The sequence below is a fragment of the Haliotis cracherodii genome, unplaced genomic scaffold (genome assembly GCF_022045235.1).
Source record: "Haliotis cracherodii isolate W230 unplaced genomic scaffold, xgHalCrac1.p SCAF_17, whole genome shotgun sequence".
Classification (NCBI taxonomy): domain Eukaryota; kingdom Metazoa; phylum Mollusca; class Gastropoda; order Lepetellida; family Haliotidae; genus Haliotis; species Haliotis cracherodii.
This window is the reverse complement of record NW_027266272.1, coordinates 18,262,816-18,289,641: the sequence shown is the minus strand read 5'-3', so window position 1 is coordinate 18,289,641 and position 26,826 is coordinate 18,262,816. Positions and strand designations below refer to the sequence as shown.

Here is a 26,826-nt window from a genome sequence, read left to right as displayed (position 1 = left end):
GGGGTTGGCCTGACAGTGATAAATCGAAAGGCTGCTCGTAAATATGGCGGAAAGGTCTTTTTCTTTTACCGAATATCCTCGCGCAAACGCCCAAGCGTTGATGTTTTTATCCCGTTAATGTTGTGCTTGTCGCTGGTTTTCCTGGACCCGATATTGTTGTTTTTTTGTCTGTCTTTTTTTTTATTACGGGTTTCTGAGACCCGATGTTCTTTTTGACAGGTCTGTTATAATCGTGTAGTCGTTGCACAAAGCAGGTTAATATGTAACGAAGGGTCTCATTAAGCAGATATACGGTAGGCGTCAATCATCTGGGCAATGAACAGTTCGCCTTTGACAGACTACAGTCAGCTCGGTAACCCTACGCGGCAACAGAGGGGACAGCGTCCTCGTCTTTACAGTGGGCAGTTGCGAAGTACAAGATGAAACTAAAAGTTTCGCAAGCTAAAAAAATCCCCCTTTTATAGTCTTCTTCTGAATTCATGCTAATTTATCATCCTTATGAGTGAGTGAGGGAGTTATGTTTAACGCCGCTTTTAACAGTATTCCAGTTACATCAAGGCGTGTCAGCTTAATGTGGGAGGAAAGCCCGAAGTGATGCAGGTCTCAGACATTTACCACTTGGGTGAAACCCACGAGCACGGGTGTGGTGCTGACAAACCTAGAAACATAATCGGGGCAAACCGGGATTCGAACCCACAATCATAGGTTTCTGGCATGCCAAAGGGACGCAACTCTGCACAGCGAATTGTGGCGCCTTAGACGACTGGGCCACATGTGCCCCCTCACCGTTATGATCTGGATGTTGTATTTTTTACATTAATATTTTGTAGATATGGAATATAATTCATAGCATAAAAAGATCTTTCTAAGGAATATGCTTTTGATGCATTTGAGAGTGGCCGCGTCCCTTTGTCGCGTCAGGATCCGATGACCATGGGTGTATGTTCCATTTTTAATGTGATTATTTATAGATCAGGGTGCCGTTGTACAAAACAACCTTAGGGCTACGACTGTCGTACATCTATGTTAAGGTATGGGAGTTACGATCACCTTAGTGCTAAGATCGCTTTGTACAACGGCACCATGGACTATATAGCATAAGACCACCTCCGTGGTCTAGTGGTCGAGCGTCCGCCCGGAGAGCGGAAGGTCCGGGGTTCGAACCCCGACCGCGTCATACCAAAAGACGTTAAAAGATGGTACTTGTTGTTAACCTGTCTGGCGCTCGGCAATAAGGGGCTAAAACAAGGACTGGTCGGCTCGGAGTCAGTATACTGTGTCTGAGTGGGGTATTCATGTTAAACTGCGGCATGGTATCTCAGTGAGCTAGCACTATAAATCGGCATCAGTCCGGACTAGTAGGGGTATTCATGTTAAACGCGACGTTAAACCCTATTTAACCTCACCTATATAGCATAAAGAGACGTTTCTTCAGTATCAGAGTCATTTTGACGCAAGAAGTCGGTGCACAGAAGTATATATATTTGATGTGTTACAGGAAGAGAGGGTGTACGCATGTTGTGCACGTGCAGGCCATGACGATGAAATTGACAACGCTCCCGTGGACACACGTGTTGCTCATAAGACTATTAAGAGGACGGTGTGACAAGTCGACACCAGAATTCTCTAAAAGTCGTTTTATAGAGGTTACAGTAAACTACGTTTATAACGAACACGCTGATAACGAACTGATGGATATAACGAACTTATAGATTGGTCCATATGCTGTTTATACATGTATATATGCTTTTCACGAACTACGTTTATATCGAACTAAAATCTGTGGTCCCTTTGAGTTCGTTATAACCGTAGTTTATTGTAATTACAAACAAAACAACATGTCGAAGCATGCCAAAGACTTCCGCCCGTATCCCCTGCCCAAAAGTTATATATGTATTATTGCTATTATTGCTCCTGCATTTAAGTATATTGACCAAGCAACACAAGAGAAATTAAAGGGTAAGAATGCATGTATCATTGTAACCTTTCGGAACACCTACATGTGCATACATCGACCGGTGAAGATCCAGGCTGGAATAGATCTTCAGCAACCCATGCTTGCCGTAAAAGGCGCCTATGCTTGTCGTAATTGGCGACTAACGGGATCGGGTGGTCAGGCTCGCTGACTTGGTTGATGCATGTCATTGATCCCAATTGCGTGGATCGATGCTCATGATATCAATCACTGGATTGTCTGGTCCAGACTCGATCATTTACGGACCGCCGGCATATAGCTGGAATATTGCTGAGTGCGGTGTTAAACCGGTCGGTTTAAGTTTTAAAAACAAGGTTTGATAAATAAAGCATTTCGTTGGCCAAAACATCGCGAATAAGCTACCAGTGATCATTAAAGTAATGAGTATGATTCAATATCCGGCACGATTTCATTTTATGATAATTATCTAATTGCGGCAATCCCGGTCTTCTCAATCACGATGAATCCACGAAGAGAAAGAGCAGTTGTTTCGCAATGGTATACCTAAAGTCATAACAAACGCAAAGAAATACGTAAATTGACATCTGCGCGTTCCGTACATGCACGGACTTGTAGGTCCGTGGTACATGTAAGTAAAATTAATTTTCTCATCAACAGTTTGATTGATGGCTTGGGAGATGAAATATCTTCACATGCTGTGTTGACTATTGTTACACCTCACCTGTCAACAATTAAATTGACACGTGAAATCCGTTACCTGCGTCTGTTTACATTTAAGATGGTATTTTTAGAACATTGCTTGAATTATTTCGTAAACTTTTATTAAACCTGGAAGTAATTACTGTGTTAGTGTGTTTGTTTCTTTCTTTCTTTAACGCTGCACTTATCAATATTCCAGGTTTATGACAGCGGCCTGTAAATAATCAAGTCCAGACCAGGAAAACCAACGATAGATATTATGAGCGACTATCCACACCGTCGGGGTGACACAATCAACGAAACCTGACTACCCCATGTATAAAGTCGCCTCTTCCGACAAGCTGAGTTTGCTGGGGACCAATTCCAACACGAATCCCCACCTAATTGCAACATTAAATATGTTATAATGAATATATACTTGGTTAAAATTATAGGGAGATTCTATATACCCACTGGACTATATTACATATAATTTGTGACCCGTCAAGGTCCGGGTAGAGCATAGATCTTCAACAACCCATGCTTGCCGTAAGAGGCGGCGAATTAAAGGGTAAGAATGCAGATATTATTGTAACCTTTCGGAGCATCTACATGTACATATATCGACCCGTGAAGATCCGGGTACAATAGGTCTTCAGCAACCCATGCTTGCAAGGCGACTAACGGGATCGGGTGGTCAGACTCGCTGACTTGGTTGATGCATGTCATTGTATTCCAATTGCATAGATCGATGCTCATGATGTCAATCACTGGAATGTCTTGTCCAGACTCAATTATTCACAGACCGTCGTCTTATAACTGGAATATATTAAACAACAATCAAAGAAACAACATATAATTTGCTCGCGGATGACGTAAAGAATATTATCCTTCTCGAGCCAGTCTCGCATGGATATTCATTGCATCGTCGCTTCAGTTGACTTCGAGTTTACGCTCCTGTTGGTAGCTGACCACAGACGTTATACCGTATTTCTTTTAATAAGTGCCAGAAAATCCAACAGTCGCACCTATGGGGTTCTTAACACCCATACTGTAACATAGACTAACGACAGTCGCAGAGCAAGGACGATCGTAACACTCATACTGTAACAAAGACTAACGACAGTCGCAGAGCAAAGACGATCGTAACACCCATACTGTAACATAGACTAACGACAGTCGCAGAGCAAAGACGATCGTAACACCCATACTGTAACAAAGACTAACGACAGTCGCAGAGCAAAGACGATCGTAACACCCATACTGTAACAAAGACTAACGACAGTCGCAGAGCAAAGACGATCGTAACACCCATACTGTAACAAAGACTAACGACAGTCGCAGAGCAAAGACGATCGTACATTAACATTACATTAACATTAACATAGACTCGTGATTGTCGCAGAGCTTAAACGATATTATTACATGCCCATGGAGAGATCAACTGTTTAATAAACATACATCTGTATCACACACTGTGTAATACCAAAGCGCGTGATAATGAACTGCGGGAACAAGTCCCATTAACAAACATTGAAAGCTCTCAGGATCTCTTTAGTCTTATTCCACGACATGATAGATCACTAAGAGGAACTTATGCACACTCGATGACCCCAGCAACCTTGCTGCTGGGCTGACGTCACATTGCATTGTTTCGCCGATGGATCTTGCAACAAAATTCCACTAATTACGTCATCGGGTACTGTGACGTGTTGTAAACTTTGTGGTGCAGGACCCCGTTCCACAAGGCGACCTCACTGTAGCGCAACGACTGTCGTAAGTTTCTGTCAAAGTATGGAGCTACGATAACATTGTGGAACGCCTCCTGAATTCTAAAGGTGGGCCGTTGTATGTAATTAAATCAATATGTATCAACGTTTTACGTGTTTGAAGTATTATTCTGTTAAACTCAATTGGACTACTTTGTGGATCGTGTAGGTGTCTGCCTATTCATACGCGACAGTGAAATTCTAAAAAAAAAGTATAAATGGCTTTCGCTCGTCAAATACCAGAACTATTCACTCGTTTCATAAAATTGGTATTACACGGGAACTCGTTTAGTATTCTATATTTAGAGCTAAAATTGATAGAATTATCGTTAAACCGCCCGCATGTTATCAGAAATGAGCGTGCCACTGTAACTTGATAATGCCATTATGTTGCTTGACGACCGGCCATTATCACGCCCATTGTTGGTGACGTCATAGGGAGTCAGCTTTTGACGTCATCTAGTTTGTTCTATGACGTTTCCATGTTTGTAAAAGTTTGGCAATGACATTCGTTGTGTGTTGATCGCAGTAAATGTTTCAAAACCGATATTGCTGTTAAGTTTTATTTGATAACCAATTCTATCCATTTTTAACAAGTGCAAAAGTGAGCGTGGCTCACTAATACCCCCGACCCGGGCAGGGCATTATCATTTGCAGAAACCTTCGGTCTTTTCAACTGCACTCCTTCGTCGGGCAGTTATGGAAGAACTCGGGATTTTGCAAATGATAATGCCCTGAAAAATAGCGTAACCCTTGTAGTAACTTCCGTACATAGATTACGATGGTCGTAGCACTACGATCACTTTGTGGAACACGACCCAGTTCTTCTATGGATAGACCCGTGACGATTCCGGGGTAGAATAGGTCTTCAGCAATCCATGATTGCGGTAAAAGGTGACTATGCTTGTCGTAAAAGGCGACTAACGGGATCGGGTGGTCAGGCTCGCTGACTTGGTTGATGCATGTCATCGATCCCAATTGCGTGGATCGATGCTCATGATTTCAATCACTGGATTGTCTGGCCAAGACTCGATTATTGTCAGACCGCCGTCATATAGGTGGAATATTGCTGAATGCGGCGTTAAACAACAAACCAACCAACCAACCAACCAATCTGCTATGTATATCCCCAGAGGGACACTTACAAGCAGTACAAAAGAAACATGAGAGGTAAGTTAAAGCAACTATAGTGTAACTTTATTTGTTAACAAAAAGCATCATCATATAAAATTCAGCAAAAATCAATAATAAATTTTCATTCAGATAACAAATGGGCAAATGGTGCCTGAAATATATTATCATCACAGTATTCATTGAGCTGTTTTGATTGGTCAAATGATTCTTGCTCTTGATTGGATCGACAGATCACCTGACCCTGTACAATGACAATCATTGATCCAAACAACATAAAAACTCGTGCCTGGTTTGTTAGTGTCAGCATTTGATGATATTACGATGCCCCTGGCATGACTTTGTTATATGAATCCAGTGTCAACATGTTACCGTAATAAAACTAAAATACAGTGACTACTGATATGAGATTGAAGATGACTGTGTCATGTGTCGTTCAAACAAACATTTCAGACAGTACATTTTAATTCATTCATTCATTCTACCATATCGACCCTACCATTTTGATATCACTTAAAAATAGAGGGGTTTTTTTTTGGTTTTTTTTTAATATATTCTTTCTAACGACCCTGTGTGTTTTTGTTTAAGATAATGAACTGGACTTTTTAAATAATTAATCAAATTCAAAATCCACACTTTACATAATTTATAAGCTCCTCGCCAAAAACAATTCAAATTACTTGTCCTTAGGTAAATATAGGTAGGTAGGTCAATAATTAGCATTGTGATAGTATAAAATATGTTTCAATGATTTGTTACTTCACTTGCACCACATGTGAAAAAACATTTAGGGTTGCAGGTAAAGTGATACCCCAGTTGTTTCAAAGGAAAGACAAGTACCGCATTCAACGTAAGCGCCCAAGGAGCTCTCAAAATTAGAAATTGGGGGCTCTTATTAGAATAAAATTTTGGTGGAAAAAAAACCCCAGAAAAAAATGATACAAAAGAAAAGTCTGTGCGTTTTATACACGACAGATATATTTTTCCAGAATTTAATTGCCCATAATGGATGTGCATATAACACACGAGTGCATATTATACACGATAAATAAGTCTTGTGTACATTGATCAATCGGAAGGGGTGTTAATTGGGATTGTTCACTAGCCAATATATCAGCAAATATCACTGTGGGCGCTTATTACGTCGAATAGGGTATATGTACTTTTCCTGGTGGAAAGGAATAAGATTTCTTTCTTCACAATAAATGTCTTTGGAAAGAACCAATAGTTTCAGGAATATAATTAATGATTGTAACAAGGAGTTAGGTATCGTGTCTGAATGTGACCGATTGCTTGGATAAGTTGTCATGTGGGTAGTATTCAAGCATAATAAGTTTCATTGTAAGTTAAATAAACATAAGTACACAATTCAATAATAAGTTGTTGTCATTATAACACTCTGACATTGCTGACTATCCTTACCAAATGTAGAGCAGTATACATGCACTCATTTTTCGGTACTGTCCAAATGATAAATACCTGTGTTTGTGGGATCAAAATGTCTAACTGAGATGTTTGAGAGAGCCACATAACAAGCAAGCCCCTGCATGAAATAACAGTACAGATATTCATGTATGTACATATTGTATACTGAACAAAAACGTCAGGGGTCATATGTTGGGGGAAAATATTTTGTAGTGAAGACGTTGCACGCAATTTCATAAAGATATCTCCAAAAATATTCACGATCCCTAACATATTTTGTTCAGCATAGTATTATGAGAGAGCACGGTTACCTAATAAGGTGAGAACATAAATCGTGAGATCTGATAGGAAGGCACCGAGTGCAGCTATATACAAATCATGGACAGGCATCAGTATTTGAAGGGTACTGAGAAAGATTTAGTTTATATAAAAAGCCCTCTGGTGATGTGAATCACGTGGAAAAGTTGCCTTCTCTACAGCACAACAAAGAGGTGTGTCTCTCTGTTATATCAATGTTACACTCATGCACATATATGATATTAAAGCTGGGAAATAAAACAATTGACACATGCTTATTAAACAAAACACAGATATAATATTTGGTGTATGAAGCTATATGAGAATAACTAATGATAGTTGAAATAAAGCTACTCTGTTAGGTTTTCTGTTCTTAGACACTGCACAGTATTTTATAAGAAAACAACATTAAGTACTTATGATATAGAAGTGCTTTTTATCAATAGTTAGGACATTAAGTGAATGAGTATGGCTTTACCCTGCTTTAAAAATATTCAGATTTAACATAAATTCATTGTTAGAATACTATGAATGCAAGAATATAAGAACCTTAAAAATATTCCAAATTTGGGACGAAAACAAATATTTCCCCCAATTTTGCCAGCATAGGCACTTAGTTTAAAATCTCAGATAAATCCTTGATAATCCTTGATAAATCCTAGATAATCCTTAATAAATCCTTGATAAATCCTAGATAATCCTTAATAAATCCTAGATAAATTCTAGATAATTCCTAGATAATCCTTGATAAATCCTAGATAATCTTTGATAAATCCTAAATAATCCTTGATAAATCCCTAATAAATCAAAGATAAATCCCAGATACATCCTAGATAATCTTTGATAAATCCTACATGAATCCCAGATAAATCCTGCATAATTCTTGATAAATTCTAGATAAATCTTAGATAATCCTTAATAAATCCTAGATAATCCGTGGTAAATCCTAGATAATCCTTGATCAATCCTAGATAAATTCCTCATGTAAGGACTGTTTCACCATTTCATTATGTTTTAACAAACATATCTTCTAGGAAACTAATATAAACAATGACCAGATATATCACTACGATATGTTACAGGTGACAGTAATTCTTCCTTCTATCCAACACGGTGATGAATCAGTAAAACTAACAATCAAAATAAATGTATCACATTTCATAGAAAATGATTTAAAGTTACTAAGGTCCTTATCGTATATTCCGATCCATGATTATTTTGATAATACACTTGATTCTTTTAATTCAAAATCCATAAAAATGAACAAATGACTAGAAAAAAAGTATGTATGTCTGTTTCTTTGATATGTTGGTTCCATTGTAGTTCAGTAAGAACTGACTTGAACATATTTTGTGTTTATGGAGTAATAAACATAAAAACCGGTGTGCATTCTGTGTAAATCTGTGTTTATTGTAAAATAAATATTCTTAAGTAGCACCTTGAAAAACATATCTTGATTAATAAAGTGTTATCTTCACTCAGCATAAATCCTTCAAGGGAATAAATGCCTCGAGGATATGGGGAAATGAGATCAAACAATGTCACAGTCTGTGAGTGAGTGAGTGAGTGAGTATGGTTTTATGCCACTTTTAGCAATATTCCATCAAAATCATGGTGTGAGACACCAGATATGGACTTCCCACATTGTACCCATGTGGAGAATCAAACCCGGGCCTTCAGCATGACGAGTGAACACTTTAACTACAAGGCCACTCCACTGCCGTTAGGGTTAGTGCGTGAGTTTCAAAAAATGTTGCCAAAACTCTTCACAAACGAAATTAGATTAATGTCAGGTTTTCTTTTATCTTAATTCAAAAGGAGGTGCCATTTTATCACATTTCACACTTACAAATTATTAATATATTTTAAGCAAATTTTCCTTCATAAACAAGTCACTATTGCCACTTGATGGGCTATTCAAAACATAATTATCGACCATAAGATTTATTGCCTGCTTGCTATGCACAGATTAACTAGTTATCTTAAGGGTTAAAACAAAACTCAAAATGACATCTTTGCTTCTCTTACTTACTGTCACATATCAGATCCCTCCCAAACATAAATGGAATGATTACACAGAGGTACTGATGGTTAAGTTGTTAATCTTCATAAATAAGGATAATATATTAGAAACAAACATTAAAAAACGTTAGCGCTTTATGCATATTAAAACCCAATGTCCTATATACATATGTCATCTTATAATACACATTATACTCTCGTAAAAGCAGCCATAAAAAGGAACATGAAAGCATTTCAAGGAATTTTTAAAAATATAATGAAATTTTGACTGTCAAGTTCCTTCACAATAAAATGAAGAACTGAATTCACCAGGTTTTGGACAAAAACATTGTTTCATTGTTGAAGGCTTATGATCAACTAAGAAACCCCTCAAATAATACAAAACACAAAAAACACAAGTAAGACATCAAAACATAAATCATAATTGTTTTCAAATTATAAGAATCAGTTATAAGGTGTACATACAATCTGAAAATACCATACAATGAGACTAATAATAAAATTCTACAAATAGTGTACTCCATTGATCCCTATCATACCGTTATTATGTCAGCGATATTTCTCAACCACTGACAAGTGTTCCCTGCCTCCCAGGCATGTCAGTTAACACAGCCGATGCTGTCTTGGTCTTCAACACGTACCTGTATGAATTGCTAGATTTAGACAAATTCAACATACAGTTGTAGAACTACAAATTGTTGGCATAACATCAAAAAAAGGATAACTTGTGATTTCTTATTTTATTCTTGATGAAAAGAAACCTTTAAGGAAAAGAAGGTACGTTGGATGTTTGGTCATGTTTGTTTATTCCTTAAAATAATATATAGACCAATGTCATAAAACAAACACGTTTGTATTATTGAGACACTTGTGTACAGTCCTATCTGCCAAATGGACACACCCCTCCTCTGTAAAGCTACACCTCTTTATTTATGTTTACTTATGTTTACCTGACAACTGTGTATCAATGAGATCCTATGATAACGTGTTTTTAAAAAAAAGCTTGGATCACAACTTGCATGACACATAGAATTCTGGATAAGTAGATTTACCTGGTCACTTAGAGATTTCTTTTTGATTCAACAGACTGCTTGTAGCATATATTATGTGAAATATTATGAACTTACAACCTATACATTCCTCAACCAATACATCCAGACTGTGCGATTATCTGAACATATTTCTAATGTGTTAATATATTTTTCATAGTCCTCCATGGAAATTAGGCTACCTTTATTGATAAGAAACAATATCAATGTCATTGACAACATGAATTAAAGCTTCCAAGATTGATTAATGATAGTTTTTACTCTGGTGTAATTCCATATCTAATCCATACGTCATAATGAAACTAGACAGTAGGGCTGGGACGAGTCCAAATTTACTACCCGGGTACCCGACCCCCTATAACCCAACCCTACCCGGGTACCCACTGCAGGTTTCAAGAGATGGGTACAAAATGTCTGATTGGGAATTGTTTTACTGCAGCCATGGCCAAAATTATTTAAACATACATGTATTGAACGATCAGATCATGCGTACACTGAAGTTGATTGAAGCTTTATTTTTACGCAAACAATATATCACGTGACTAACCACGGGTCTGGGTAGTCCTGTGGGTACCCCGGGTCCAGCTCAGGACCTACCCGACCCAAGTACCCAAGTTACCCATACCAGCCCTACTAGAGAGACTGCCCAAGGCTACACTGTCAATGAGAATATTCTAGGAGACACATTTCAGTTTCAATACCATGGACAAAATATGACACAACATAATGTCTAAATGCTAATTTGTCAGTCATAAGCACAAAGATGAATCAAACACAGCAGTTATAGCATAAACACTTTGAAAAATACTCACTCTTAAAGCATACAAAACAGGTGAACAGTCACACTTTATGCAGGACTTAAGATGCACATTTTCCCTGACTTCTACAGTGTAATACTCAAGCTATCAAGCTAATACTATGGAAACACAACAGGGCTAAACATGCCTACTGGTATCAGGACACTACAACGTACTGATTCCGCTATCACAGTATGGTGTTAAGACCAGGGATAGAAATTAACACTATCCAGTTCGGCTAAAAAAAAATAATAGTCTTGGTTCTCAGGCGCTGCCTCCATCATCATAAAGTTCACCGCAGGTCTCGTTATTATTTCCATTTTTCACCCAAAAAACCCCTAAAAAATCCTTAAATATTCAAAGTCCAACGGTAGTCAAATACTGTATGCCAGTAATTTACTCATCAAGGAATAGATTTATGTAGGAAGGCCCTTTCCCAAGTTGATTGTATTTGGTTATACAACTGTCTATTTGGTTTCACACTAGTTTGAACAACAACAACAGAACAACAGAACAGACCGCCCGTCCGCCCGCACTATATTTTCAAAAGCCATTGCCTGAGAACCAATTCTTTTCATTTTTTAAGCCTTATCTCAAACCAATTCCAATACTGTTCAAGGAATCCTAAGGGCTGGTAGAACTTTGAACATTTTAGGGGCTGTTCCAGGAAGCTGTCACTATTTTAGCTTGGAGTTATCTTTGTTAATCTCTATCCCTGTACCAACAATCATTAATAAGTCAAACAAATTCAACAGTCCTTTAAGTATATTTCTGAATTTGTTTGAAGCATATTCTAAACTATTCTAGTGTTGCTAGTCTAAGTAGGTCAAGAAACTCGCACACAGGTATACATAGCATCCTTCAGGAAAACAAGAATGATCATACACACAAACACTGTATGTAATTCTGGCACACAATGAATAAATTATCAGTTATTTTTCATATTATTATTTATCGATAATATTGATAGCGTAACATATGCAAAGTCCTGCAAGTACAGATACTTGGAGGCTTCAAAAGATGATCTTGTGATGCAGTGATCGAGTCAGGACTTCTGTTTCCACGTACAACAAAGAGAGTTTTCAGGGGAGCAAACTCTAAGGCCTTTTTATATTTTAGTTGGTTTATAAAACCAAATCATAAAAAAAATGAAATTAAAAAACAAATATAATGATGTTTGAAATGGGTCGACTGTTTTACAATTAGGGGAAATAAAAAAAATAACACGTTTTTTTACTACAGTTTGTAAGAAATGGTGAACAATATGACAAAAAAATATATATTTGTTTTCACACAAAACAACCAATCCATTAACTCACTGTATTGTTTCACAAACATACTTTCCTGATGGCGTGACATACGTTCGTTTTTCATTCATTAGTAACAGTACTAATCTGGAAGTTGAAAATCTGTTTTTTCGTACCACCTACATAGAAGTTTAGGCCAAACATTTTGTAAACCAACAAAAAGCAAACAATGGCTTCCTGGAATGATTACCTGTACATATGTATCATACAAATGAGAAAATATTATAAATTCTATTTACGTAGAGATCCTTAATCAGATTCAAATCAAGCAATAATTCATACAACATTTGGTCACTTCAAGGCTGATTATCTATTCCGTCTTTTCATTTGATTTCTGGCACTTATATTACAAGACCAGATCCTGCTAATTCCCCTTTGCTGGTGAGAAGTTGTCACTAAGAGAAATAGAATCATTAACCTTTTGACCTCGACCTTAACCTTTTGACCTTGTAGGTCGATGCCTCACCCAGTACAATCACCCCTCTCATGTCCATTTCATATTTCAACCCAGAACCTTATAGAATTAGATTAACCACATTTTAACTTAATATTAAAACCTTTTTCCAAAATACTCTGGTTATAGAAACCATAATCTTGACAAGCTGTTTTAACAAACTTGACCTTGATTAAAACTTCATTTATAACTGTTAGCCTGAAGCTCTGATTTTTACTTATTCCTATGCAAGGATAATATGCCTAAACAGTAGATCTACCTCACAATCAATACTAATACCGTATTCGACGTAATAAGCGCCCAGGGCACTCTCAAAATTAGAAAAAGGGGGCTCTTATTAGAATATTATTTTGGTGGAAAAAACAGAGTTGAAAGATAAATTTGACCTGACTGTTTATATAGGTCAGATATATTTTTCCAGAATTTAATTGCCCGTAATTAAGGGTGCATATAACACATGAGTGCGTATTATACACGAATAAATAAGTTTTGTGTACATTGATCAATCGGAAGGGGTGCTAATTGGGATTGTTCACTTGCCAATATATTAGCAAATGTCGCCGTGAGCGCTTATTAGAGCTGGGCCTTTATTACGTTGAATACGGTACATTGATTTATGGGGTGTATTTGTTTCATCAATAAGTAATTTTTCTTTACATATTCAATGAGAGTAGTGGATGACATATAACAAGCCCAGCTTAAGGCCTATATCCAGTGAGAAATTACCCTATGATCATATGGTGTATATGGTACCTTGACAGGTCTTCCACAGACAGTACTCCATGGTAGTGAAGATTTCTTGTGTGCTCCATCCATACAATGTGCTATTTGGATGTGCCGTACGAAAAATAGAGAAATAATGATTTATCGGATGTGATTAAATGCGAAAGTGCATATTGTTTTGATTAATTACGGATTTCAACCGAAATCAAACTAAAGCATTTTAAATCAGCATACTTTTGCAGCAGTTCAAGCTGCAAGTTGATGAAATTCATTTTTGCTATAAAACACTTAAAAATTTAATCCATTTCAACCATTCAGTCATACCAGATTTGTCTTTTTAATCCAATGGAGGAGTCAGTGTTCGCCAGGACCAACCACAGATAATGGATGATTTCCAAAGGTCATGTGAGTTTGACAAACAGTAAACGCCATGAGACAAGGCATGATTCTCCAGGTGTGTAATAAATGTCACCAGAGTCACATCTCCTCCCTGCACCTCCTGAACCTCACATGAAATCACGAGATCATGAAATCAAATCACACCTATCCTTAACAGTCATTTTCAACAATAACAGACATTTAAAACTTGAAACCATTGACTAGGGTGGTGATGTTTGTGGGGTAATCCCCATGTGGAATATAAACCATTCTTTAGATGTAATATTGCTCCTAATAAACATAACGTCTGCTATACAAACCAGGATATACATGTCATATCAGACTGATGTGTTGCACTGAGTTCAAGGGGTATCCAGTTCACTACACCAAAACATCTGATAAGTGGGAGGACCTCAGAATTTACTGCCCTATCAATTCTTCATAAACATGCTGCTGCATTATAACGCCTTTTTAGACTAATTTGTACATTAACACTGGATTTTGATCACTCCAGATTTGAAATTCAAAAATATTTTGTGAATTTCAGGATTGACAAGTGTAATCTGATCAGGTTGGACGAGCTCCTTGGTATACAACCAAGAGATGATTTAAACCCAGTGCTACGCTAGAGTGCAATACAAAAGGTGAAAAAGGTAGAAAATGTTGAAGTCCATGAACCGAGATCTGAACCTTGTTACAGTATTCGCCGTATTAAACGCCCTGCTCCTATAAGTGCCCCCTGACCCACTTCAAGACCAATCTGCAAATAAACTTTACGATCAGCTCCTACTCAGACCAAAAATTTTCATGACAGTCATCATTTTGTGTATATTACAGATATTGACAGGAAACAGTAGTGTAGAAAGGGAATATAATTTCCTTATAACTATTATCAAAAACTTTTAGTTTCATCACATTTAATTTTATTCACCACAACTCAATCTCTGACATTAAATTTAACTTGTTGCAAATGGTTTAAATAAGAGCGGCCTTTTGTCAATTTTCGGAAAGGGTACTTAAAACGGCGAATACTGTATTTGGTCTAAAACTTAAGACTTAAGCTGCTACAGGTAAAACTGCATACAAAGTGACCTTGTTGATCCAGTTGCTAAGACATCATCAAAGTTGTATTGGACTTGTGTCGAGACAGTGTCATGGCGCTTGCAGTAATATATACATAAATCGTATCAAAGCCCTGCTGTTAAGGACATCTGCTGGTATGTGTACAGGAGTGTTCCACTGATATTATGTAAGTCAATCTATCGCTGATGTTAAGCAGTGAAGCCAAGAATGGTAAACTAAAATTCAAATCATTAAACAATTATTTAAACAAAAAGAGCATTAATTCCCACTTACACATTGTGTATGACTTCAAGCATGGGAGAACTATCTCACTTGGTTAAAACATTCTAAAACTTAAATGCTATTACCGTATTCGACATAATAAGCGCCCTGGACGCTCTCAAAATTAGAAATAGGGGGCTCTTATTAGAATATTATTTCGGTTAAAAACAACAGAGTTGAAAGATCGTAAATTTCGAAGTTTATGCTGACAGCCTGAAATGTTTATATACGACAGATATATATTTTTTCCAGAATATAATTTCCCATAATTAAGAATGCATATAACATACGTATTATACACGAATAAATAAGTCATGTGTACATTGATCAATCGGAAGGGGTGCTAATTGGGATTTTCACTAGCCAATATATTAGAAAATATCGCCGTGGGCGCTTATTAGAGCGGGGCGCTTATTACGTCGAATACGGTAAATACTATTTACTTTAATGTGAATCTATTAAAACATTAAATGACTTCCCATATCCCCAGTAGTAAAGTGTGAATTTGACACAATAGCTAACAACTGCACCCAATCTTATTAAAATCTGATCCTCATGCTTGCTTCTGCTACACAAAGATGAGAGGACATCCCATTACTGCTCGTTAGAACTACCTTTCACGAACTTTGACCAACCAATGTAATGTGTAACAGGAAGTCAACATTAGCCAATCAGGAAGCAGCTTTCTCAAACTTTATGGCCGTAGTTTCAAAATGGCGATTTCCTTTCCAGGCCATGTTAAAAAAATATTTTGACAAAGTTCTTGATTCAAAATTTGAACAGTAATTTGGATGGCGATTGCACCTAGCAGAATAAGAAGCACACCAACCCTTCTCTTTTTATTTGGCCAATTAGACAAAATAGAGATTTTAGAAATAAATACAGTACACTATGTTTATAGTGAACACACTTATAATGAACCGACAGATCTGCTTATTTTATGACATAAAATTGATGGATATAACGAACATGGTTATAACGTAAATAACTGATGTAGCGAACTCACTTTGTGGACCCACGTGTACTCTGTGAACGACAATGTTTATGTTAATAATGAACTGTTTATCTCTGAGCTGCTCGTGTGTCACTAATCAGCCTATCAAAACATCCGCGGCCACATGCGACTTTTCAAAATGTCAGTAAACAATTTGAAAGCAAGTGATTATCTGGATCAAATACTTGCACCTTGTCTTCGTTTTACTTCCCCAATTAACAATAGTAAAAATGTGATTGGGCTGTAGCCTTTGAAGTGGATATATTCTGTCTTTAAAACGCGCTGACAAAAGTGAGGAAATTCAGTCGAAATGCTCATAACAAACTCTGGTTATAACGAACTAAAATTACTGGTCCCTTGGAGTTTGTTATAAACATAGTTTACTGTAGCTTAGAAAAAAAATTAAACATTTTTAATACTGACCAGCAGACACCCTTAAAACAGCAGTACTGCAAAGATGACTTGGTTGAAGTGGTTAGGGTACGTTCCACAAAGCGATTGTAGAAGTACAACAGTCGTATGCCTATGTTAAAGTATGGGAGTTACAAATGAGTGAGTGAGTATGGTTATACGCCGCTTTTAGCAATATTCCAGCAATATCACGGCGGGGGACACCAGAAATGGGCTTCACACATTGTACCCATGTCGGGATCGAACCCGGGTCTTCGGCGTGACGAGCGAACGCTTTAACCACTAGGCTACCCGACCACCCCATGGGAGTTATACACACCTTAGAGCTACAATTGCTTTGAGGAATGGGCCCCTATTCTCGTGTATCATGGACTACATGGGTGACATGACGATGTAGCGCTACAGTCCTGCTTGTCATGTCTTACTAATACTGATGAACCTTCCTGTACTGTTGACTTCCTGCATGCAGCGCCAACAGTTTGAAATACTGCCTGAATATATCACTATTGTGGAAACTGATAGCTATTTCATAAAGTTTGGTGTGTCTATTCTGTGACTGATTTTCCTATTCTCGTTCTTCTAGAATCTTGAGAATGTCGGCACAGCCTGTCTGGGCTGTCTTCACTGCTTCATTGATTTCACTCTCAGTCTGAAAAATAGAACAGTTTGTTTTTTATAAAACAGTGCCACAACACATCCCTGGGTATGTGAGGTGAGGTGAAATGGGGTTTAACGTCGCGTCCAAGATTATTGCACTTATATAGCGACGTGCATGTACATGTGTGTGTTTGTGTGGCTGCTTGTACTAGTCCGGACTGATGCCAATTTATAGTGCTACCTCACTGAGATACCATACCTCAGTTTAACATGAATACCCCACTCAGACACAGTATACTGACTCCGAGCCGACCAGTCCTTGTTTTAGCCCCTTAATGCCGAGCGCCAGACAGGGTAACAACAAGTACCATCTTTTAACGTCTTTTGGTATGACGCGGTGGGGGATCGAACCTCGGACCTTCCCCGGGCGGACGCTCTACAACTAGACCACGGAGGCGGTCTCCCTGGGTATGTACCGTATATGACTGTAGATAAGCCGAATTTTGAGGACCAGAAAAAGATTCTGTAGAAATGGGGTCAGCTTATGTACGGGTTACACTTTCATCAAACTATTTTTCCGGTGGTAAAAAAACTACATCATATCGCTTCAGGTGAATGAACAACGCTATAACAAACTTTGTCAATGAAAATGTGAAATTTGCGATTAAACATCACTAGACATGATGACTTACCATTTCAACTTCATAACAGTGAGTCCGGGACCTTACGGAACGGGGCAAACGGAAGTTGTAAGTACCGGATGGACACCGAAATTAACGTAAATATCATTGATTGAAAGTTTGATAAAAATAAATGAAATAGGTTACGTAGATTACAAACATGAGTCCAGATATACCATTTAACACTTTTTATTACTGATGGTGTAAGGACACGATTAACTGGCGTAATTCACTACGGACTTGTTGCTATTCTATTTCCGATGAAAGATTATGACGAGACATAGTTTTAGGTTGATGGTCCGGCTTATCTACCGCACATAACATTTTGATACAGATTTCAAGGACCAAGTTAATGCCTCAGCTTATCTATGAGACCAGCTTATCTACAGTCATATATGGTAGTCAACAGTTTATGATGTCAACAAAGACGCCACTTTCAAATGTTGACAAATATTATTGCATAAAAACTGACGACCATGAACTAAAAACAGGAAAACAAGACCCAACTATGCATCTTGATTTCAAGAGGTAGGTCAATAACAGAAAAGTCAAAGTAAGGTCAAAATTTAAAATATTGTGAAAAACAGCCCACATGTCATACGGCCTGCTACTTACAAAACATACACCAAACTTCATCACATGTTGAAGAAAACTTGGCTGAATAAATGGCCCAAAACAAGTTTTTCAATATGGCTGCTCTGAGCTAAGAATCATATCAACACTTGACGAAAAGGTTCAAAATGCCTCGGCAAATTCTAAACCTAAGAGTCCTAACATGGATGAAATCGTGTTCCTATTCTGATATCAAAAGACACTCAGTGAGATTCTCAATCAGTTTCCTTGAGAGTGGAAAATACCTCTTCCAAAACACCCTCCCCAAACCATTCTCTGATACGATGTTCTTCTAAATCGCCTCCAATGAAGAACTGCAGTTGTACCTTTTCTCTGAATGCCTCATCCTTGATGTCCTTCAGGTTAGTCTTCACGTTATAGTAGGCGCCCCACACGCCTGTCTCCAGCGCTCGCACACCCACCTGAATACCACAAACAAGGCATTTTATTGCAGATCACATGATTGCCATATTTTCTGGAGTACAGTGCATACCCAAGCATAATGCACACCCCCCTCTACTGCAGTGTTCGACATAAGAGCCTACCGGTAAGCCCATAGCAGATAGATCTCGTGTTGGGACTGTAGTTTCAAATTTGAATGGATCCATATTAGGGCTGGGACGGGTAACTCGGGTACCCGGGTCGGGTGGGTACTGAGTAGGTCCGGGGTACCTACAGGACTACCCTGACCCCTGGTTATTCACGTGATATATTGTCAAATGGCTAAAATTATCTGGAACAGGGCTATGCTAAAAAAAGTTACCAAACGGACAGTTTGAAACATCTCTTGAGACCTACAGTGGGTACCCGGGTAGGGTAGGGTAATAGGGGGGCGGGTACCCGGGTAGTAAATTTGGACTAGTCCCAGCCCTAATACATATAGCCTGCAGTGAATTTAGGTGTCAATTTATTTGTCACAACAAGCTGCAGTTATTTTAAATGAGGTCCTGAAGAGTTTAGCCAGGTCCTGCAGCTTCTAAAGTCTTTGGGTTGAATGGCAGCCTGGCAAATTCATTTATCAAACACTGCTCCAGGGGATGGGAGTATTTTGGAAAAACATATTTTTCAAGTATTATGTGCAATAAATATATTTTCATCTTGCCTCAGGTGCAATTAATGTAATCAATTTTGAATGACATTTTGAATACAATTAATGAAATAGATTACAAACTTTAGTCCAGATACACAGTGAACACATTCTGAAACCAGTCAGGGTACGGGATTAAGTTGCAAACTTCGGTACAGATTTGGTATTTCCAGTGTCACTGTGTTGGGGGAAAAAACAAAAAAACAACTCATTGTATTATGTGCACCCACTTCTAAACAGCTGTTTTTTTGGGGAAAAGTTTGCACTTTCACAATACAATAAGGTAGCCCCTTAAGGCATCGAAAAATAAAAGAATTGTTTTTCAGGCAATGATTTTTGAAAACATAGTGTGGGCGGGCAGTTGTTTTTTGTTCTTTTTTGGCTTGTTCAAACTAGTATGTAAACAAATACACAGTTGTGTACCATCAACTGGGAAAGGACCTCCCAACATACACAAGCATACAAACTCCTATTGCCGCCATTACCATAACACGAGATGCGCATTAAGCAGAGCACATGTAAAGGGAAGTAACTGTGTGCTATATTGGAACCCACTGTTTTTAAGTGTTATCACTTTTTTATTTTTGGCAAAATGGAAATAAACCTGAAACTTTATGATGATGCAGGCGCTGCCTGAGAACCAAGACTATTATTTTTTTAGCTAAAATAGCGGGCTAAATGGCAATCGTACCAATGATGCTTCGACAACTCTTGTTTTACTCTACTAGGATACCTTGCGGCACGGAGATCAGAGAACCACTAAATAGGGTGCCCAGGTGGGGGTGGGGGGGTGGGGGTGGGGGTGTGTGTGTGTGTGTGTTATTCTAATCAGCCAATCAGCACCAAGGCTTCTAAGTTCTTGTCATGAGTGAGCAAACCATTCAGATTAGAATATTTGATTTCTGTACCTTGTAAATGAACATAATTGAGGGGTTCAGAATAAACAATATTGAGGTCTTGCTATAATACTCTTGTGAATACATCCTTACACCTGAAAGGGACTAAGACTGAGGGCATACTTGAGTTCTCTGAGGATTTCACTAAAACTAAATTCCTGAATCGAGGATGTAAAGTAATCATTTTAGAAAGCTGACATCTCATTGGCTCAAGAACACACACATCCTTCATTTCACCAATTCATATTTTTGCTATCTCAAATATTAAGATGGCTACGCATCTAGCAGTTAATGATCCGATCATATACAGGAAACACAAGTGTCACAAGGTGTGGTGTCACCCTGGGTAAGTGACATGAGATTGGGTTTAACATCGCGTCCAAGATTATTGCACTTATATAGCGACATGCTTGCACATGTGTATATGTGTGTGGCTGCTTGTACTAGTCCGGACTGATGCCGATTTGTAGTGCCAGCACACTGAGATGCCATGCTGCAGTTTAACATGAATACCCCACTCAGATACAGTATACTGACTCCGAGCCGACCAGTCCTTGCTTAGCCCTTTAATGCCGAGCTTCAGACAGGGTAACAACAAGTACCATGTTTTAACGTCTTTTGATATGACGCTGTGGGGATCGCACCCCGGACCTTCTGCTCTCCGGGCGGACGCTCTACCACTAGACCACAGAGGCGGTCTCTTGACCTAGAGTGGATATGGAACAGTGGACATAACATGTGAGGACTGTAGAAGCTTGTTGGCTCCATTAATACCTGCAAGTCTGATCTGCAGTTGATGTTTCCGATCTTGGCGATCTCAGTGAGGTGTGGCCAGAGAGAGTTGACAATCCGTGCCACACACATGGGCACCTGGACAGCGGTCAGCAGGCCACGCTGCATGGCGATCTCACGACTGCAAAACAACAAGCTTGACATAAGTTTTACTACTAAACATAGAGTGACTGTATCTCGTCTTTAACTGGCTTTCGCTTTTGTAGCCCTCTTGGGTCATGGGTCAGTGATAGTGGATTTAGCAAAAAATAAGCCTGAAAAAAGGAAATGTTTCTGGGGGATTGGGGCATCATTCTTAAGGCTAAAAAAAAGAAGTCTTGGTTCTCAGGCACCGCCAGCACCATCATAAAGTTCACCCCACATTTCGCTCATATTCCCATTTTTACCCCCCACCCCCACCCACCCCAAAATCCTTAAATATTCTAAGTCCAATGGTAGTGAAACAGCTCACCAAGAATACATTTATGTAAGGAGGCCCTTTTCGAGGTTGATTGTACACAACTGTTTCTTTTGTTACATTATAGATGAACACGCCCACCCACCCTCCCCCCCAAAAAAACCCACCAACAACAACAACAACAAAAATGCACCTACCCTCCCAAACTATATTTTCAAAAGCCATTGCCTCAGAACCATTTCTTTTATTTTTTAAGCCTAATCCTTCGTGTGAGTCATTTTTATTGTCTAAAATTAAAGACCCTTTACAAATTTCCAGCTACGTAAGAAGCTGACTCAATGAATCATAGGAACATAATAATGGAATTGCTGCATCCATAGATAATATTGTACTACTTGTAAGATAATCATTCCATTCCAACAATGTTCATAAAGTTTGACTTACAGTTGGGAGTCTTCTTCTGTCTTATGTGGGAGTTTAACAGCCAGCTGTAACAGAAAAGTATGGAAACGTGGTCAAAGTTAAACAACTTTCATGAACTATTTGGACAAATAGAGACAACTCACAAAATATATGCAACGATGAATACTTGTTTGATTATGATCACAAATCTTGTACACACCACAAACATAATGGTATGACATGAAAAGTGAAAGAGGACGTCTGGTGTAAATCTGAAAATTTTAGTTAGTATGATGGAAGTAAAAATGCAAGATATATGGCATATACGTAATAGAGGTAGAAGTTTTGGAAGAATTATAATGGTATGACATGCAAAGTAAGAGTGGTCTCCCTTCATTGCATCGCCAACATAAAGCCACATTGTGTCACAGTTCAAGAAATTTTCAAAGATAATTCCCATATTTTTCACATAAAAACAACTCATTGCCAAATTTAAACCTTTCAAACAATCTTTGTGAAATTCAAATATTTTTTATTTATCTTGTCTATCTGTACTACATCTTCCCGAGGCAAGAGAGTTAACTGACTTTAAAAGTTCAGTTTCGACCCTTGCCGAACTAGCCTGGAATTCCTGAGCTCGATCGTAGCGCCACCAGTGGCAGTTACGAGTTAAGTCCCTTCTATGCCTCTCCTATGGGCCAATCAGATTCCACCTCTCGCATCACTTGCGTTAGCTTCGAACAAAAAGGTGGCGCCCAGTAACTACAATCAAGATCTATATTGTGAGAAAACGGGTCTTACAACGGGAAGTGCTTCAAATCACGTGAGCACCTTGATTAAAAACATGAAAAGATTTGGAAAATATCTGTTGACAACGAGTTGGCGGTGGACATGCTGTGCAAATCGTGCAATCAACCGAAATCTGCATGACAGTTTACGAACCAGATTTCGATTTCAGTGCGTGAATTTGATTGGACTATGCATAGACTCGTTAGTCCAGCCAAAATGTAACACCACAATACCAGCCTAGTTCGGCAAGGATGGAAACTGGACTTTTATAGTCAGTTAAGATGTCTGTACAAATACACCCAGACAGAGGCTAAAAGAGGCGAAAAACAACAAACACACCCACCTACAGACAGACAGACACACACACACAGACAGAGACTCACCATCAGACACACACACACAGAAACACACTTGTTGGGTTGCTGTTGAAACATTCAGTGTCCAAAAATCTGTATGGTATATCTAAGATGGTGTTCTTATGATGTGAATGATGACAGAATCTACGCGTCTCCACCATGCAACGTTAGTGATGCTTCAAAACTGACCATGTATTCACTAAATGCTCCTGCATCAGCGTCGATGAAGGGGATGAGGTCCTTCATGGCGGTGTACACAGGAGGGATCAGCTTCCTCATCTGAGCGTCAAGGTCGGCAAACTTGCGGTTCCCGTAAGTCAAGAATCCAACCATTGCACCTAGGGCTGCTCCCTGGGTCAAACACAAAATTCCAATTTAAATTGTCAGTCAGTTGTAGTTTGAAGTGAGTCAGGTTTTATCATGTTTATGCCATGTTTTGCAATAGTCTTGCAATATCAAGACAGGAGACATCAGAACTGGGCTTTATACAATGTACCCATGGGGGGGGATCTTACCAGGATCTTAGAGATAATTAAGCCTCAGTGTCATCCATGGACTCGCCACAGGCCCACCTCAGGGATGGTGACAGGGGTACGATTGTCACTGAGATAACTGAGCCCCAGTGTCATCTATGTACTCACCACAGAGGCACAGACAACCACCCCCCCACCCTGGGATGGTGACTGAGAGCTGACTGTCACTGAGATATCTGAGCCCCAGTGTCATCTATGTACTCACCACTGAGGCACAGAGAGCCGCCACAGACCCGCCCCCGGGGATGGTGACCGGGAGCCGACTGTCACTGAGATAACTGAGCCTATGTACTCACCACAGAGGCACAGAGAGCCGCCACAGACCCGCCCCCGGGGGATGGTGACCGGGAGCCGACTGTCATGATGAAATCCTTCACATCCATGCTGACAAGCGGCCCATCCTCATCAGCTCGGATCATGTACTCAATGATTCTCTCCTTGGGACTGAAGGCGCCCAGTGAGTTCAATCCAAGTCTGTTAATAACCTGAATAAGGGCAGGAAACAAGACATAGAGTAGAGCAGCTAGTCTGTCAAACAGACCCTGACACAAATATATCTAATACAGCCCATGCAAGTCTATAAATTATAATATTTGGTAAGTCTCTTGGCTCCTTTTGATTACATTATGTAACTATAATTTAACAATTGTTTATTTCTATAAAATTTCAGAGACTAGATGTTAGTCTTTAGAGAAGCATGAAATAGCATATTCTGCTTGTCAACAGCCCACTGTCTGTCACTGGTTCTCAATGAAAAGGTACAAAACTCTTCTTCTTTAACATGTTTAATGGCTTTAACAATTCTGAGAGTTTGTTTGCTTTCCAGCTTTATGACGGCGGTCTGTAAATAATCAAGTCTGGACCAGAAAATTATGAGCATCGATCTATACAATCGGGATACAATAACATGTATCAACCAAGTCTGACCACCTGATCCCGTTAGTCGCTTCTTATGACAAGCATGGGTTGCTGAAGACCTATTCTACCCCAGAGCTTTACACGTTAACAATTCTGATTATTCCTCCTGAACCAGTGAACCATTCTGTGCCCAAATAAAATTGAGACTACTAGCCTGAACCTGGCTCTCGGCATACGTTTTAGTAGAATCTAGCATTATTATATGAATTCTTAAGAGCTAAGTTTGGTACACCAGACAGAATTTTACCAGACTTGGGCTTGAACTAGTGGCTTACCATATTCGTTGTAATAAGTGCCCCGCTCTAATATGCGCCACGGCGATATTTCCTAATATATTGGCAAGTGAACGGTTCCCTCCCATAACGTAGACCTCCAAAATGCAGACTTCCCAAAAACAATCCCAATTAGCACCCATTCCAATTGATCAATGTACACAAGACGTATTTATTCGTGTATAATACGCACTCGTGTGTTGTATGCACCCTTAATTATGGGCAATTAAATTCTGGAAAATATATCTGTCATGTATAATATGCACAGACTCTACTTTTGTATCATTTCAGGCTGTCAACATAAACCACGAAATTTATTAACTTTCAGCTCCAAAATGACTATCTAATAATAATTTGAAAAGTATTCCAGTTATATGACGGTATGTCAACTTGATGTGGGAAGAAAGCACAAAGCTATGCAGGTCTTAGACGTTTACCACCTCGGTAAAACCCACGAGCACGGGTATGGTGTTGACAAACCTTGAAGCCTAATCGGCGAACAGGATTCAAACCCACAATCAGAGGTTTCTGGCGTGCCTAAGGGAAGCAACTCTGCACAGCAAATTATGCCACCTTAGACAACTGGGCCACCGTGCTCCCTAGAGATAGTGAGTGAGTATGGTTTTACACTGCTTTTAGCAATATTCCAGCAATATCACGGCGGGGGACACCAGAAATGGGCTTCACACATTGTACCCATGTCAGGAATCGAACCCGGGTCTTCGGCATGACGAGCGAACGCTTTTACCACCAGGCTACCCAACCACCCCCCAAGAGATAACAATAAAGGTAGAGGCTAGAAGTAACCATTTGTAAAGCTGGTGGTGGTGGTAAAATGGGGTTTAATGTTCAACTAAGATTATTTAACTCACATAGTGATGTGATTGTGTGAGCATAAATATGTCCCCCCTGAACATGTGTTCTGGTGGAAGCGACAAACCAGGAATTATATATGAGGGAAATAAATTTCAAGAAACGAAAATCCTTTCATATCGATACGACCAATACAAATGTTCAGGGAAACATAGTTACTCTCACACATGTATGTACATGTGTGGCTGGTTGTACTAGTACAGTCATCATACTGTTAATGCTGAGAAAGAGGCAGGGTAACAACAAATACCATCTTTTAGCATCTTTTGGTATAACAAAGCCAGTGGATTGAGTGAGTGAGTGAGTGAGTATGGTTTTACGTCATTTTTAGCAATATTCCAGCAATATCACGGCGGGGGACACCACAAATGGGCTTTACACATTGTACCCATGTCGGGAATTGAACCCGGGTCTTCGGACGAGCGAACGCTTTAACCACAAGGCTACCCGACCGCCCCCCAGTGGATTGAACCCCAGACCTTCAGCTCTCCGGGCACAGACTCTATCCACTAGATCACAGAGGCAGTCAACACTTGAAAGAACATTACTTGAAATCAACAATACTTTAAGATACCAAGAATAGATCCTATGAACTTACAAGTCAGGAAACGTTGAGACCCACTTAATGAATATACACAAATTACCAATCATGAGATAAGGGACCTTATGGGTGAAAAATCACATTTTGATTTTTCATCATATTTTAAAACTACAGCATCTTCGGATCACAAAACTACAATTTCAAGTTTCAATTCATATTTATTACAGAGATACATGACATCACACATGACTATTTTCACTGAAGTTAGTTGACGTCAAACGTCTTTATGACAGCATAGCACAAGTGTATCCTAGCACCCACAAGGTCCCCCTTCTCCTGGTGGCTCACAAATATCAATAAGTTTTA

General features: G+C 39.0%; 1 protein-coding gene across 1 annotated transcript in view; it reads right to left on the bottom strand.

Moving 5' to 3' along the window:
• Positions 1 to 15,745: 15,745 nt before the first annotated feature.
• The window catches only part of LOC139464481 (formimidoyltransferase-cyclodeaminase-like), a 29,552-nt gene continuing 18,471 nt past the window's right edge, over positions 15,746 to 26,826 (bottom strand). Inside the window, exons 8-13 of the mRNA XM_071246008.1 lie at positions 24,153 to 24,341; positions 23,513 to 23,674; positions 22,221 to 22,264; positions 21,362 to 21,500; positions 18,931 to 19,026; positions 15,746 to 17,364 (exon numbers count right to left, since the gene is read on the bottom strand). Of these exons, the coding sequence (XP_071102109.1) occupies positions 17,281 to 17,364; positions 18,931 to 19,026; positions 21,362 to 21,500; positions 22,221 to 22,264; positions 23,513 to 23,674; positions 24,153 to 24,341 (714 nt within the window). The 3' untranslated portion in view covers positions 15,746 to 17,280. The remainder of the gene's footprint in view (positions 17,365 to 18,930; positions 19,027 to 21,361; positions 21,501 to 22,220; positions 22,265 to 23,512; positions 23,675 to 24,152; positions 24,342 to 26,826) is intronic.